General features: G+C 39.1%; 1 protein-coding gene across 1 annotated transcript in view; it reads right to left on the bottom strand.

Moving 5' to 3' along the window:
• Positions 1-9,668: 9,668 nt before the first annotated feature.
• Positions 9,669-15,898, bottom strand: part of ca7 (carbonic anhydrase VII) — a 14,495-nt gene continuing 8,265 nt past the window's right edge. The window contains exon 7 of the mRNA XM_053617331.1: positions 9,669-11,641. Coding sequence (XP_053473306.1) covers positions 11,519-11,641 — 123 coding nt within the window. The 3' untranslated portion in view covers positions 9,669-11,518. The remainder of the gene's footprint in view (positions 11,642-15,898) is intronic.

A 15,898-nucleotide genomic window follows, 5' to 3' on the forward strand; every position in this document is an offset into this window, starting at 1 on the left:
TTAATACACAGTGAATCAGCAGCTATTTGTGCTGGGTGAGTGTGCCAACAGTTTTCAGCAGTGCCACATTTGCCACCAGTCTCATTTCCCCATAATGTAATCCCACACTGCTGAGATCTGCTGACTGGTATAAGTGTGTGGGATGGCAGTAGAGTGGTTTTCTGAATAGTTAAATGGGGATATCTCCATCCAGTAAATTCTGGCACACATATATCTTAAATGGAAATTTACCCCCATGATTGATATTTACATACCATTTGTAGCACTTCCCGATTTTTACTTTGTCCTGTTGGCGAGTCCAGACTTTGACTCACTTTCTTGGATTTGTATCTTTGTTTTTTTAGTTTCACAATGTTTAATTAATAATTCATGTGCTTTAAGATAAATGACTCAATGAAATGCCATGTTTAAAGTGTTAAAGGATTTGCTGGAAAAGTTGTGGGAGAACAAATAAATAAAAAAATAAAATAAAAATCCTATCCCTCTTCTGATATCTCCAATATCCGCTCAACTGAGTTCTCTTTAACAACACTGAGCCCAAACAACAGCGTGAATACTTCTGCAATCATTCCTTCAAGCATGGAATTGAGAAAAATGTTAGACCACTGGGAAATAAAGGGGGGAATATAATATTGTTATTATACTGATTCATTATTTCCTGAACACTTGTAATCTTGACCTTGGTGCCATCTCAGACTAAATGGTTCTACTGCCAGGAGAGCTGACAAAGGGAAACTGAGGTTATTGGAATTCTATTTCAAATATTACATTTGCCCCTCAGTAAAGATGTTCAGCTTCCTCAATGTACACACCAATGTTAATAAAATATTAATCATACAAGCATAAATATGTTTCGTCTCATTTATATTTCAATAACAGTTTATACCATTTAAAGGTACAAGTCTTTTCCTCACCTGGTAAACACAAGCCTGGTGTGGCTAAAAGATGCTAAAGCCATTTGTGACCCTGCATGATCTAGTTTTTATAGAGGCCTAATCCATTTGACAAAGCACTCTTTTAGTAAACTCAAGTTTTGTACCTGAAGCTCACATCAAATCAGGACTGACACAATGAACAAGCATAAACTCAAAAAAGGAGAGTACAGTAGAGGCATGATGTGGAAAGACAGTGTGTGATATTTTGGGCCTGCAATCTGTTAGTTTTTTTATTTTTGATGTGGTGACAGTGACAGCTTGCAAGTTTAGAGCAAGAGAGAGACAGTGAGAGAGAGAGAGAGACAGTGAGAGAGAGAGAGAGAGAGAGAGAGAGAGAGAGAGATAGATAAAGGTAGGAGTCAGCCTGTTTGTTTGTAACCATGGTGATGTCCTGCAGTGAAATGAGGCAGAGACCATGTGTGTGTGTGTGTGTGTGTGTGTGTGTGTGTGTGTGTGTGTGTGTGTGTGTGACCTGGCCTTCACAGCCTGCCCTCTATAGCCATAAATACAAACCCACAGGCGGCTGATGCTTGAAGGAACAATGCAATGTTTATAAAATTAGAAGGGCACTTAATCAGACAAGTGGTCTCTCTAGCTAACATGGATGCTGTGCACTTGTTAAGGACAATGTGGTAGAGTGAGTTCTAGGTCAAAGCACTATGCTTAATTTATTATAGTTTATAAACGCTAATAAATGATAAACTATTAAAGAGAAAACACTTCAATAAATGTGAATCAATATATAAATTATTAAGTCTAAATTGAGACCAAAATAATAATTGCTATTAAACTAAACTGAAATAGCATTAGTAAAATGATATGATGAATACACAAAATGAAACATGGAATGAGCAATATTTCTGATATGAAAAGTCACCATAGTCCTCATAAAAGATGCTGGTGAATAGTGTGTCCTGTCACTAGCTATATTGCTGCTTACTGTAATAAGTAATATGACTACAAAATATAGTAAAATAAAACAGAAGAAATTACTTAAACTAAGAAATCAACTAAAAAGACAAGACAACAAACTACATTTGATTAATAAAAAATGCATCTCCTTGAAAAACTGCCTCTTTTAGATTCCTGTCATTATGTGGTATTACTTAAGATATCTTATACACCAGCCTGCCATAACATTAAAACCACCTGCTTAATATTCCATAGGTCTTCCTTGTGCCATGAAGGGAGCTCTGTGACCCATTGAGGCATGGACTCTGAAAGACCTCTGAAGGTGTGCTGTGGTATCTGGCACCAGGACATTAACAGCAGATCCTCTAAGTCCTGAAAGTTGCAAGGTGGGGCCTCCATGGATCGCATTTGTTTATCAACCACATCCCACAGATGCTCGATCGGATTGAGATCTGGAGAATTTGAAGGTCTCAAACTATTCCTGAAAGAGGCCACTGGCATATCGTTTAGGTAGGTGCTAGATGTCAAAGTAACATCCACATGAATGCCAGGACCCAAGGTTTCCCATAAGAACATTGGCCAGAGCATCACACTGCCTCCGCTGACTTGCCTTCTTCCCATAGTGCACTCTGATTCCATCTCTTCCCCAGGTAAGCGACACACACACACCTGGCCATCCATATTATGTAAAAGAAAATGTGATTCATCAGACCAGACCACCTTCTGCCATTGCTCCATTGTTCAGTTCTGATGCTCACATGCCTATCGTAGGTTCTTTCAGCAGTGGACAGGGGTCAGTATGGGCACTCTGACAGGTCTGTAGCTACGCAGCCCCATACGCAGTAAGCTGTGATGCACTGTGTGTTCTGACACCTTTTTATCAGAGCCAGCATGAACTTTTTCAGCAGTTCCAGGCGGGCTAGCCTTCGATTACCACGCACATCACTGAGCCTTGGGTGCCTATGACCCTGTCGCCGGTTCACCGGTTGTCCTTCCCTGGACCACTTTTGGTAGGTACTAACCACTGCATACCGGGAACATCCCACAAGACCTGCCGTTTTGAATATGCTCTGACCCAGTCATCTAGCCATCTCAATTTGGCCCTTGTCAAAATCGCTCAGATCCTTACACTTGCTCATTTTTCCTCCTTCAAATACATCAACTTTGAGAACTGACTGTTCTTGACAGTCCCATAGTAACAAGATAATTAATGTTATTCAATTTACATGTCAGTGGTTTTAATGTTATGGCTGATTAGTTTATATGCTGACTATCTTTAGGCTATTACATTTAAAACCTGCTAGCTAACTAATTAACAGGTTCGTGGGTCTTGAGGGTCTTTCTGCATAGAAAAAATATTTGGCTTTTGCCAGATTATGGTTAATTCCAGCTTTTGTCTTTTGTAAAATGGATTTTATTCGATTTCCAGGGTATTTTAACTACCTAGTTGCTAGCTTAGCTAACTTCTTTAGTATCTCTCTTGAAAACATAATTTAAATCAATGTATAACTTCAAATCCTCAACCCTTCTGTTTTTATTTTTCCAATTCCAATTTTGCCACTGCTGTCACACATAACTTTAACTGAGTTACTGCTGCCCTTTTAGACCAAATCTGAACAGAAACTAGATAACCAATACCAATACCAAAAAAAACAATGTGGAAGTGGTGGACACAAATCTATAAGTTCTTTATGTCTCTTACTGATCCTGGATGACACATGTCTGGAAGACACTGTGTAATCAAAGAAGCATGACCGGACATAACACAGAGATGACCAGACAAATGCATTCAAGCCTGGTATTCATGCCCAGAGGGACAGCGGTTAAGGCTCTGGGTTACTGATCAGAAGGTCGGGGGTTCAAGCCCCACCACTGCCAAGCTGCCACTCTTGGGCCCTTGAGCAAGGCCCTTAACCCTCTCTGCTTCAGGAACGCTGTATCATGACTGACCCTGCACTCTGACACCATCTTCCTGACATGCTGGGGTATGTGAAGAAAAGAATTTCACTGTGCTGTAATGTACACGTGATTAATAAAGAGCCATTAACATTATGTCATGTGACATTTACTCAAGGGGATCTAAAAGTGTAGCAGGTTGTGTGGAAATGTATCTGGCGTCAGTCATAATCATCATACTCCATCAGCTTAGGGTAACGTCAGTAGATATAACTGATATACCCCATGACAAAAATATCGGATGGCAGTTATTTATACAAGCGACAAAACCCAACAGCAGTTTACATTACACACCGCATTGATCGTGCCTGTGTATTTTCGGCTTGCTCAGGTATCTTCAGCGCTGCTATTCTGGGAGATCTATTTCTGCAGATATGTTAAATATACACCAACGCCTTAGGCTCATTCATTATTAATGAGGGCGCACATAGAAAATAGCTGTGAATAAGACTGCTCAGGTGACAAACGCTAGACAGAGGAAATGCAGATATGGCCTCCCATGAGATTTTAAAATGACTGACCTCATCACTTCAGATGAAGAAGGGAATGCTGAGCTGTCGTTACTGGTCCATGACCTTGGAAATGGAGATGTGGCTTCATTCTAACACCTGGTCCCAATAGAAAACATCTAACAAATGAATAGGCTTTAAAGTTTAAGTTCAATATTTTTTAAAATAATAACTAGCATTTAAGTGCAATGCTGTATTAATATGTATGGTGATAGTGAACATCTGATTTAATCAGACTAGCTTCACATTTGTGGTAAAAAAAAAAATGTAAACAACATGTATACATTGTGTAAAAATCGTAAATAATAATTTAGTGGGACTCTTTTTAATCAACGCTTTATAATTACAGTGATTTATCAGAGCTTTTTCTGGTCTGGGCAGCTTTTCGGAGGAAATTATAAACTTTGGTCTACACTGCCACCTTGTGGACAATGCGACAAACAAAAAAAAAATAGGCTGAACATGAAATTCAAACAAACAAAGAAAGAGGCAAGCAAGAAAACAAACAAACAAAATCCAACAGCAGTGCATGTTTTAAACATCCGAATACAGATGAACAGATTTGAAATAAGAACGTAAGGCATTAGAACAATTCCAGTGAATAAATGATCATTTAAAAAGTTGTTTAATTCTTTGAGCTAATTGTTTAATTGTTTTGTTCATTGCTTTTTGGGAGCCACATGTAAAATAGCCAATATTCAAATTAGTTCACTCAGAATAAATGTATTGATTGATTACAAGCATTAGATGGTGTGTTCTTGTGTAAGTAACAACACTGGGGGTGTTTTTGGTTTTTTTTGTTTGTTTGTTTTGTTTGGGGTTTTTTTTGGGGGGGGGGGGGTTGGTTGCTGCACTTCTACTCCTAATTAGTCTGTCTCTCCCTGTGAAATGATCCTTGGCCTGATTACCTAATGGAACAAATCGCAGTCTGAGATTATTCCACTCACAGCATGAACATACTAAAGTACACCGCCTGCGGCTGCAGTCTGTTCTCAACGTCGAGATATGAATCACAGTCTGACAAGGTTAAAGATTCACTCAGGTTGCCAACACTGTGGACAGCCAGCTTCCTGACCATCAGTTTGAAAACTGCTCCTACTTGTATGTTCTTTTTCATTTAGGATATAAGATGAACTCCTTATTGACAATATTAATGAATTATCAAGAAAACATAGTGCTCCTTTTTGCTCAGTACTCTTATCATTGCAGTCCATCATTGCTGTTCTTCAGTCCTACTTCAAGACATACTTTAATCAAATATAACTTTTCTCTCAGCTTCTCTTCACTCTTGCTTCTCAGCCTCCTGGGACAGTGTAATTAACCAGAATGTAGAGAGGTCAAATTCAAATTCCACAGCTGTCAGCAAGCCTTTTAACCCTCAGCTGTGATCTCTCTGCTTGGATTGGATTCTTCCTTGCTTGTAAGTTGCTTTGGATAAAAATGTCTGCCAGATGCATTAATGTAAGTCAGTGACTTGTGTTTTTGTTTTTTTTTTTCCATCTGTAAAATTGTAATGCAGCCTTGAATGTAAGAAATACAACAGGACTATTATTTGAATATAAGGGATAAAACTTACTACCTGGTGTGACCCAGAAGAGGCTGGGTTCCCCTTTGAGTGCAGTTTCTCTCTTATTTTTCCCCCTTGATCTCATGGCAGGCTGCTTTGCTGGCCACGGTCACCTCTGGCTTGCTCATTAGGCATTTAAATATAAAACTACATCTGGATTGCTGTACAGCTCATTTGTGGCAATGCCCTATTTTATTACTTTATGTTGACTACATAAGTCTAGATTAGTGAAGTTTTATGTCGTCACTATTATTTTGAAATTATTGAACAGCACCCCCCTACCTCAACACTCACCTTGAGGATTATGTTCCCTTGTGCAACCTACGATCAGATAACAATCGATGCCTGGTAGTGCCTACTAAGCAAGGCTTGATGTCCCTGTCCAGAACATTCAAACTGACTCTCTCTCTCTCTCTCTCTCTCTCTCTCTCTCTCTCTCTCTATCTATCTATCTATCTGGTGCTTGAAAGTTTGCAAACCCTTTAGAATTTTCTATATTTCTGTATAAATATGACCTAAAACATCATATTTTCACACAAGTCTGAAAAGTAGACAAAGAGAACCCAATTAAATAAATAAGACAAAATATTATACTCGGTCATTTATTTATTGAGGGAAATAATCCAATATTACATATCTGTGAATGTCAAAAGTATGTGAAACTCTAGGATTTGCAGTTAATTTGAAGGTGAAATTAGAGTCAGGTGTTTTCAGGCAATGGGATGACAATCAGGAGTGAGTGAGCTTCCTGTTTTATTTAAAGAACAGGGATCTGTCAATGTTTGATCCTCACAACACATTTGTGGGAGTGCATCATGGCACACACAAAGGAGATCAGAAAAAGAGTTATCGATGCTCATCAGGCTGGAAAAGGTAACAAAACCATGGCTGAATCCGAAATCGCATACTATGACGATACCTACTGCATTTGTTTCAGTACGTAATGCTCGGCCGTTGATACCGATCAGTACGTACTGATCAGTACAAGTGTTAAGCATGATTCTGACGGTTCTTCCACATCCGGTTTGTATTCAGGCACGTTGGATAAAGGGACAGCCCAGTATACACTGTGTCCAGTCACTCCATACTGCTGAATCGTGGCGGAAGCAGTACATCATCCAAATATTTCTCGCCTACCTTTTTATGAATACTGAGATTTGGACATACTACTCCTTTGGCCTAGTGCTTTTTGCCTACTGTGTAATAGCGTAGTAGGGATATTCATATGCAGCCTATCTCTAAAGAGTTTGGACTCCACCAATCCAAAGTCAGACAGACTGTGTCCATATGGAGGAAATTTGCTCTGGGTGTGGAGGGGATGTCTTGGAGGACATGCCTATTTAACATCGCGTGGATAGTCGGGGACAGTGCCCAAGGAGTGGCAGACCGGGGTGGTGGTTCCCTTGTTCAAAAAGGGGGACCAGAGTGTGTGTGCCAATTATAGGGGTATGACACTTCTCAGCCTCCCTGGTAAAGTCTACTTCAAGGTGCTGGAACAGAGGGTTCGGCCAATAGTCGAACCTCAGATTGAAGAGGAGCAATGCGGATTCTTCGTCGTGGAACAACGGACCAGCTCTTTACTCTCGCAAGGATCTTGGTGGGGGCCTGGGAGTATTCCTATCCGGTCTACATGTGTGTTGTGGATCTGGAGAAGGCGTATGACCGGGTCCCCAGGGGTTTACTGTGGGAGGTGCTGAGGGAGTATGGGGTGAGGGGTTCCCTTCTTAGGGCTATCCAATCGCTGTACCTCTGTCCGGATTCTCGGCAAAAAGTCGGACTTGTTCCAGGTGGGGGTTGGTCTCTGCCAGGGCTGCGCTTTGTCACCAATCCTGTTTGTGATATTCATGGACAGGATATCAAGGCGTAGTCGTGGTGGGGAGGGGTTGCGGTTTGGTGGCCTGATGATCTCATCGCTGCTTTTTGCAGATGATGTGGTCTTGATGGCATCATCAGTCCGTGACCTTCAGCACTCACTGGATCGGTTCACAGCTGAGTGTGAAGCGGCTGGGATGGGGATTAGCACATCTAAATCTGAGGCCATGGTTCTCAGCAGGAAACCGATGGATTGCCTACTCCGGATAGGGAATGAGTACTTAACCCAAGTGAAGGAGTTCAAGTACCTTGGGGTCTTGTTCACGAGTGAAGGGACATTGGAGCGGGAGATTGGCCGGAGAATCGGAGCAGCGGGAGCGGTATTGCAATCGCTTTACCGCACCGTTGTGACAAAAAGAGAGCTGAGCCGGAAGGCAAAGTTCTCATGAAGGTTGGGTAGTGACCGAAAGAACTAGATCACAGGTACAAGCGGCCGAAATGGGTTTTCTCAGGATTGTGGCTAGCTTCTCCCTTAGAGATAGAGTAAGAAGCTCGGCTATCCGAGAGGAACTCTGAGTAGAGCCGCTGCCCCTTTGCGTTGAAAGGAGCCAGTTGGGGTGGTTCAGGCACCTGGTAAGGATGCCCCCTGGGCGCCTCCCTAGGTAGGTGTTCCAGGCACGTCCAGCTGGGAGGAGACCTCGGGGAAGATCCAGGACTAGGTGGCGAGATTATATCTCCACACTGGCCTGGGAGCGCCTCGGGATCCCCCAGTCAGAGCTGGTTAATGTGGCTCAGGAAAGGCAAGTTTGGGGTCCCCTGCTGGAGCTGCTGCCCCCGCGACCCGATTAACGGATAAGCGGTTGAAGATGGATGGATGGATGGAGAAGCGTTATGTTTAGAGAAAGGAAAATATAGAAGCTAAGAACCGTAATAAGATTAAGAACCTTATCTGTGAAATATGGTGGTGGTGGTAGAATCATGGTTCTCATAGAATCATGGAATCTGGGCCATCACTGATGGAACAATTAATTCAGAATTATTTCAGCGAATTCTAAAGGAAAATGTCAGGACATCTGTCTATGAACTGAATCTAAAGAAAAAGTTCATGCAACAAAACAACAACCCCAAGCGCACAAGTCATTATACCAAAGAATGGTTAAAGAATAATAAAGTTAATGTTTTGGAATGGCCAAATCAAAGTACTTACTGTAATCCAATAGAAATGTTGTGGAAGGACCTGAAACAAGCAGTTCATGTGAAGAAACCCACCAACATCCCAGAGTTGAAGCTGTTCTGTACTGAGGAACTGGCTAAAATTCCTCCAAGCTGATGTACAGGACTGAGCAGCAGTTACCGGAAACGTTTAGTTGCAGTTATTGTTGCACAAGGGGGTTGCACAAGGGGGTCACACCAGATACTGAATGCACAGGTTCACATACTATTGCAACTCACAGATATGTAATATTCAATCATTTTCCTCAATAAATAAAATTTTAGTACTTATGTGAAAATCTGGTGATATTTTAGCTCATATTTAAGACAATGTCCATTGTTAAAAGAACTATACAAATGAAATGGAATTGAAACAATCAGTCTATATCTATCGAAAGAAAGATAGATAGATAGATAGATAGATAGATAGAGACAGTAATACAAATATTTAAAATAAATTACCAGTAATATACTAATAACAACAACAACAACAACTAAAATGATTTGACACCCATTGGACCGGAATTCCTCTTGTAACTAGTGAACGTGTCACATTGCAACAAACAAAATATAGACTAGTTCTCTTTATTTACACATTCCCTGAATCATAAAATTCCAAGTGTGTATAATCATTTGCAAACGTACATACAGTATGTCTCTTCACTGAGAAAAAATTATGCACGCTTATTATTAATTCTTCCTTTGCCACAAAGTGGCGGTATGGAGCACTGCAACATTACAGACCTGCATGCACATTATCGCATGAGATTCCCAAAAGTATCATACTACAAAACCTGAACACAATTACTTTAACAGTCTCTTACTGTGAAAATGTAATCGAGGTTCGAGGGTTTTGGGTAACTGGACCCAAGGAGATCCTCAGTGAAACTTCAACACTCGTCTTAGATAACCATAACATGAATAAGTAACTAAAGTCAGAGAAGCATCTCTCCTAATCAACTGATGGTTTAGGAGTAAAATAGAAAAGAAGGGGGGGAAAAAACAGTGAAAATGTAATTTGTTAATTTTATTGTAATTCACATAACCATGATATTCTTATATTTTGAATTAAAAAAAATAATGACAACAAATAGACAATTTCAAGCACAAAATATTCTACTAATCCTAAGAGGCATTTTAATTATTTGATAGCTGTTTGTAAACCATATTATGACTACACAAATACATGACAAACTATATATAAACCTGTAAGCCTGGTGCAAGTAAGCATATTCTTTCTAAATTAAAGACCGCAAGTTTGTCTAAATTAAGAAAACTTAAGAAAACTAAATAAAGAACACAAAGCTGCCATAACTCTCTTATAATAATGCCCACATATCCTTTGGTAAAATGAAGCCTTTCTCTATTCAGGAAATTGAGTGACTTTTTAATCATCAATTACACACCATACAATAAGCTATAATAGCACTAATTCAGTATAAACTGTAACCATGTTGAAGCAGCCCCAGAGATCATTGTCAAGAACGGGTTAAATAACTGCAGCAGCGTTCATCACTGACGCAAATTCAATCAACGCTTTTGAAGGCATTCCAGGTTTCTGTAGATTTTAAACCATATTAATTAGCTTGTCTGCATTTCAAAGAACCCCACACATAAATACATTAGCAGCATGAGTAATACCAGCACTCCTGCAAAACAGACTTTAAATTGTTATTATGTCAAGGGGGAAAGGCTGATTTTTTTTTTAAATGTCAGTGTCAGTGGACCAATGTCATGCTATAAACAGTGCCTTGCTAATTCTGTCAAGCTTTAATGCTCTGGAGAAGTAAGACCTCACACACCCGATGGAATCAACAATTTTAATAATGCCACTTTTAAAAGAAAGCTAATATTTGGATGAGAAATATTCTACTAATTTTACTAGCTATGCCTTGCTAATCAGTGGGGTTAAAACCATGTCAATATGGGACATTACGAACCATCAGCAGCGAGACTCGCAAGAAGAAAGCGAGCGCTGTACAGTGAAAACATCACTAGCTTTACTGTAACAAGCATTGGAATATTTTGTTAGATTACATCACCCGAAATCTCTGGAGTATTTCGTAATAAGTTCCAAAATTTTGCGCAGAAAATAAGCGGTGAAGAGTTTAAATGTGGTTTGCCAGAGGCTGGTTACTAACCAAATGATGTGGGAAAACAGAAGGCTTGTCCCAGGTCATGTGACCTCTGAGTCACTGCACACACCTGAGAGTGGATCATGATGGATTATAGAAGATCTGTAAAACAGCTCAGGCACTTGGTGTGCTTTAGGAAGCACTCCATGCCTCTACTGTTTTATGATTCATCTGTTTGATAGAAAAGTAAAACCACAGTGGAAAAAAGAAACATAACACATGGTAGTATTTTTGCATCTTCAGCTCAGATCTAATCACCTCAATTTCAAGACATGATTTATGTTTCTTGGCAGGCTACAATGCGACATATACACCTACACAACAAGTAATGCTTTTCATAGTGCTTATTGGGGTTGGGTTCATCTTATTACTGAGTCTCAGAATGTACCTGACTTTAGTTAAAGAAAAACAGTGTCTAGACTTCCAAGCTGCAGAAAGATGATGCTAAAACATTTCAGTGTTAGTATGGTGACTGGTCGGCTACTTAAAGGAGGCACGGACTGTCCTGCCCTTCAGGGGCTGTGGAGGGCGGAAGTTGTTCTCCATGCGTTTCGTCTGTTCCTCCTCTTCAGCATTAAAGAGTAACATCCTGAACTTTCCCATCTACAGCCATTGGGAAGAAGGAGAATATTAGAAATGCAACAATCCAATTCATTTTAGGAATAATGAACCCAGTTTTATGTGCATTGGAATACACTTGCTCTTGACAGCAAAAAATTAAAACATAATTTTTAAGTATTATTCTTGGCAATCTTTACAGTTTCCTCTGATATTGGTTTGCTAACTAGCTGAAATGTAAACTATTCAGCAATGTAAAACAATGCTACAGTCCCCTCTGAAACTATTGGAACGGCAAGGTCCAATATGCAGATATATAGAAAATTCTAAAGGGTTCACAAATTGTCAAGCACCACTTGTACTTTAAGACTACCTTTTCCAATATTTTATCTCACCTAAAATTGGGAGGTCTGCCTCCCAATTATATGAATATCAGGAATTGAAAGCTGAAATTCTGATCTATTATCACATTAATCTTTTTTTATTTTCATCTCAAACCCAAATGTCTTCAGCGTCAAGCAAAAACAAAAAGGATTGGCCTTTCAGTTCCAATACTTTGAGAGAGGACTGTATTTCTAAAAAATATTTTGGTCCCCAAGTGTTTACAATAATATTATACAATACAAAACAATATAATCTAATAACTAGTTAAAAAAATTAACTATACATAAAGCTTCAGTGCACGTAGACAGGTGTATTTTAACAATTTAAAGTCTTATATAGAATTCCTGTGTCATAATTAGTATTGCTACTGCTAATCAAACACCAATTTGTAATGTGGCAGTTCCTACACAGACTACACAGGAACTGTCCACTTAGTGTTCCAAGTTAGAAGCTAACTTCTTATTGGAAAACCAGTAGTTAATGCAAATGTAATTACCCTCACTGCATTAAACCCGAGAGACACCTGAAGTCCTGTTACAACTATCAATATACAGTACACTTGTGTACTTAGTTTTTTTTTTCGTTTTCTTCTCTCTCCCTTTTCATTTTTGAACAGAAATTTGCATCAAACACCAATGCAGCAAAATTCTAAGCTGATGTAACACCTTGGCCTTAATAAAGTTGATCAAGTATTGCAAAGACTATTAAGATGATAAAGATTCAAATGATAAAAACATCTCTAGAAGGTTCTGGAAGGACAGAAGAAAAGTTAGGTTCTCAAAAGCTAGGTTACATTAGGTGCACAAGGATTCATTGTGGGTTCTATGAATAGTTAAGGGTTGTTGGCTTCCTGAAGGGGTTCTGAAACCCATTCTCATCTGCTTAGCAGATGGGGGTACGAGGGAAAACAGGGTTCATTGTGTGCCACATTAGTCTTTACTCCAAACACTTCCCAAACAGTGCAGTCCCACCCTAAGCCACGCTCCCACCTGCTACAGTCCGTTATAGGAACATTTTTGACTTTATTTTGATGGGTGTACACAATGAAGTGTTTAGATCATATCTATTATGAATTCAGTGTGCAGACATGAAAAGACATGCAAGTGCTTTGTGTGTTGATATGTAACTTGGCTATAGGTGGTGAAAAAAAAAAAAAAAAAAAAAAAAAAAAAAAAATCGCAATATACTCTATTTAATATTTAGTACAAACTTCTCACCACTGAGTATCTCCAGAGATTTTCATAAGCCAGCACAGTTAATGCACATCAGCTATTGCAATCCATAGAGTTTCAAAGACCTGGGAAACAGCCTTGGCATGTAGGGCTTATAGGATGGGCTTGTGTTACAAATGCACATGCACGTGCATGCACGCATGGTCAAAAGGGGCAGGTGAATCTAGCCCAGTGGTTCTTCAAAGCATGGACTCAGGGGGTCTGTATGGTGGTATATGGAAAAATGAATCCCTTTATTATTATATTTTTAAATTAACATCACTATAGTTTACCTGAAGATTACTGCTGAACACTTATTCAGTTTTTGACAGGTGTGTTTTTGGCTTCCTTATCTAGTAAACATCAACTGCAATATTGTTTTATATTGCAGTTGATATATACACCAGTTTTGCTTAAATCCAGTTTTGAAGAGAGCGAAAGTTTTAGTTTTGAAGATTTTAATCGTGATGTAAATATTTACAGCTGCATTTTATGAATATTTCTTTAAAATATGCATTTTTTAATATTCAATTATGAAGCTTAGAAGAAGAAGAAGAAGAAAAAGAAGAAGCTTATAAAATATAATATGAGGGAAAAGTGTATTTCTATTGTGTGCTGTGATAAAGTGCAATAGAACTATTATGTTGCTAGACTATGTTGCTGATTTCATTATTGAGCAAAACAACCATTATTATCATTTTCATCATCATTGTGAGGCCCTGTTTATTATACTGCAACTGACACCCTGGTAAAATTCAAAATTCAAATGTGAATTATGGGGTTTCTTGTCATTCATGTGCAGTTGTAAATTGTACGGTTTGCGTATAATCAGTTGCATGTTAGCAAGACACTATCACAGTAGGCTCTCTATAAGAGAAACAAATTACACACAAGGCAAACTAACAAACGTCGACAGTAAAGAAAAGCAAAAGAAAAATCACATTTTAGTAGCTAACTGTTCTGTTAGTTAGTTTGTGAATTGCGTATATGTAAATAAAAAGATGTTAAGAATAAATGGCGGCATTTGTGAGGAGACCTGCACGGTGAGCTTTACTGCTGTGCACACATGCAGGACGCCACTGCTGTGGCTCACACTAGGAATGACAGTTTCTGAGAATAAAAGCTAAAGCCTTTGACCTGCATTCCTGAGACTTCAAAGCATTTCATAATTGCATCTGTACTCTTTACTGAGCTCTGCATTGACACCTATCTGTGTACATAAACAACAATAGGCTGGAAAGGAGATTACAAAAAAGTGTCATCAAACTGATAAAGCTGGATGTAAATTAGCCACAATGTAATCAGTAACACTGATAAATACTTGGAGAGTTCACTTCTGAGTCCAAAATATATATATATATTCACTGGGACCACTTCAGACAAGGATATAAAAGCTGTCTCAATAAGAAGAGTTCAAAGAACTGGCTTGCATACCTGGAACGAATCCGCTGGCCAAGTTGTTGGAATGACCCAACAAGGACAGGAGAACTTTCTGCCTACGTTTTATTTAGTGCTACAGTAGCTGTTCGTTTAGTGCTTAGAGCTTCACAGGCCGTGACAGAAAGTTGTTCATGAATCAACTGTCGGAAAAGACTGAGGTCACGTCATTGAGTAATCTGCAATTACTGAGTGACCTTTTCTTTACAATGACAACTGTAAACAGTAACACAAGCTGGATCACGTTACCACATTAGACATTCATTCAATCATCTATACCGTCTTCAGTAACAGTTTTATTCAAATCAGGGTCGCAGTGGATCTGGAGCCTACACCCTGAACGGGACATCAGTTCACTGCATGGCAATATTATGCATTTCTTGTACGTAAATATTTTGTCTGACTCCAAATTTAACATCCAGTTTTTAAAAAGAACATAACTGAAAATTATAGCAATGAGTCACCCAATCGGTCATTGCCATGCTGTTCCAATAAATAATGATTTGAAAAATGAATCAGTTCATTTTTATTGGAAAGTTACCAAGTACCTCAATTTCAAGATCAATTCCCGGAAATTAAACTGCCTACAAAGTCAATAGTGGTTAAATACTAGCTAGACAAATGTCCAACTTCCAAAATGTGCAGGCTGACAGAAACGCTGTGTGCGCCAATCCCAAGCACACGAGAACTAAATACATGATAAAGTAAGGACAGTGTGTATCTGTACACACAGAGGATAAAATTGGCACTGTTGTTTTAAATTACTAAAAGTAGGATTCAATTATTGTTCATAAAAAATAAAACATTAAAGCTTCAAAGCTACTGTTGTTAACACACTGCTTAGGAATGCCCGTGCGCCTTCCGCTTTTGAATTAATGGCAGCAGTTGCTTGAATGGTGGGTTCATTATTATTCTTAATGAAAAACACGACAACTACAAAACAGTACAATGACAAACAAATATTAAACATATAACTTTTTTAACCAAACCTTCCACCATCGTGTTGTCAGTCAGCTTGCCTCACTCTAAATCGTGCTAAATGAAATCTGACTCCTGCTGATCTGTGCTGCGACTCTGACTCGATTTTGGATTTTCGGCTCATGCTGAAATTGAACAGACGCGTTCAGTTTTTAATTATAGCGTCCGTACTCTAACTGAACTAAATTATTTTTATTACTATAAAAAGGCAAAAACGACAGTGGGGGTTGTGCTGCGGTGGGCAAGTGATGTAATCGGTGTGCGGCCCCAACACCGGGAACATCTATGGCGG

Source organism: Ictalurus furcatus, chromosome 27, assembly GCF_023375685.1.
Source record: "Ictalurus furcatus strain D&B chromosome 27, Billie_1.0, whole genome shotgun sequence".
NCBI lineage: Eukaryota > Metazoa > Chordata > Actinopteri > Siluriformes > Ictaluridae > Ictalurus > Ictalurus furcatus.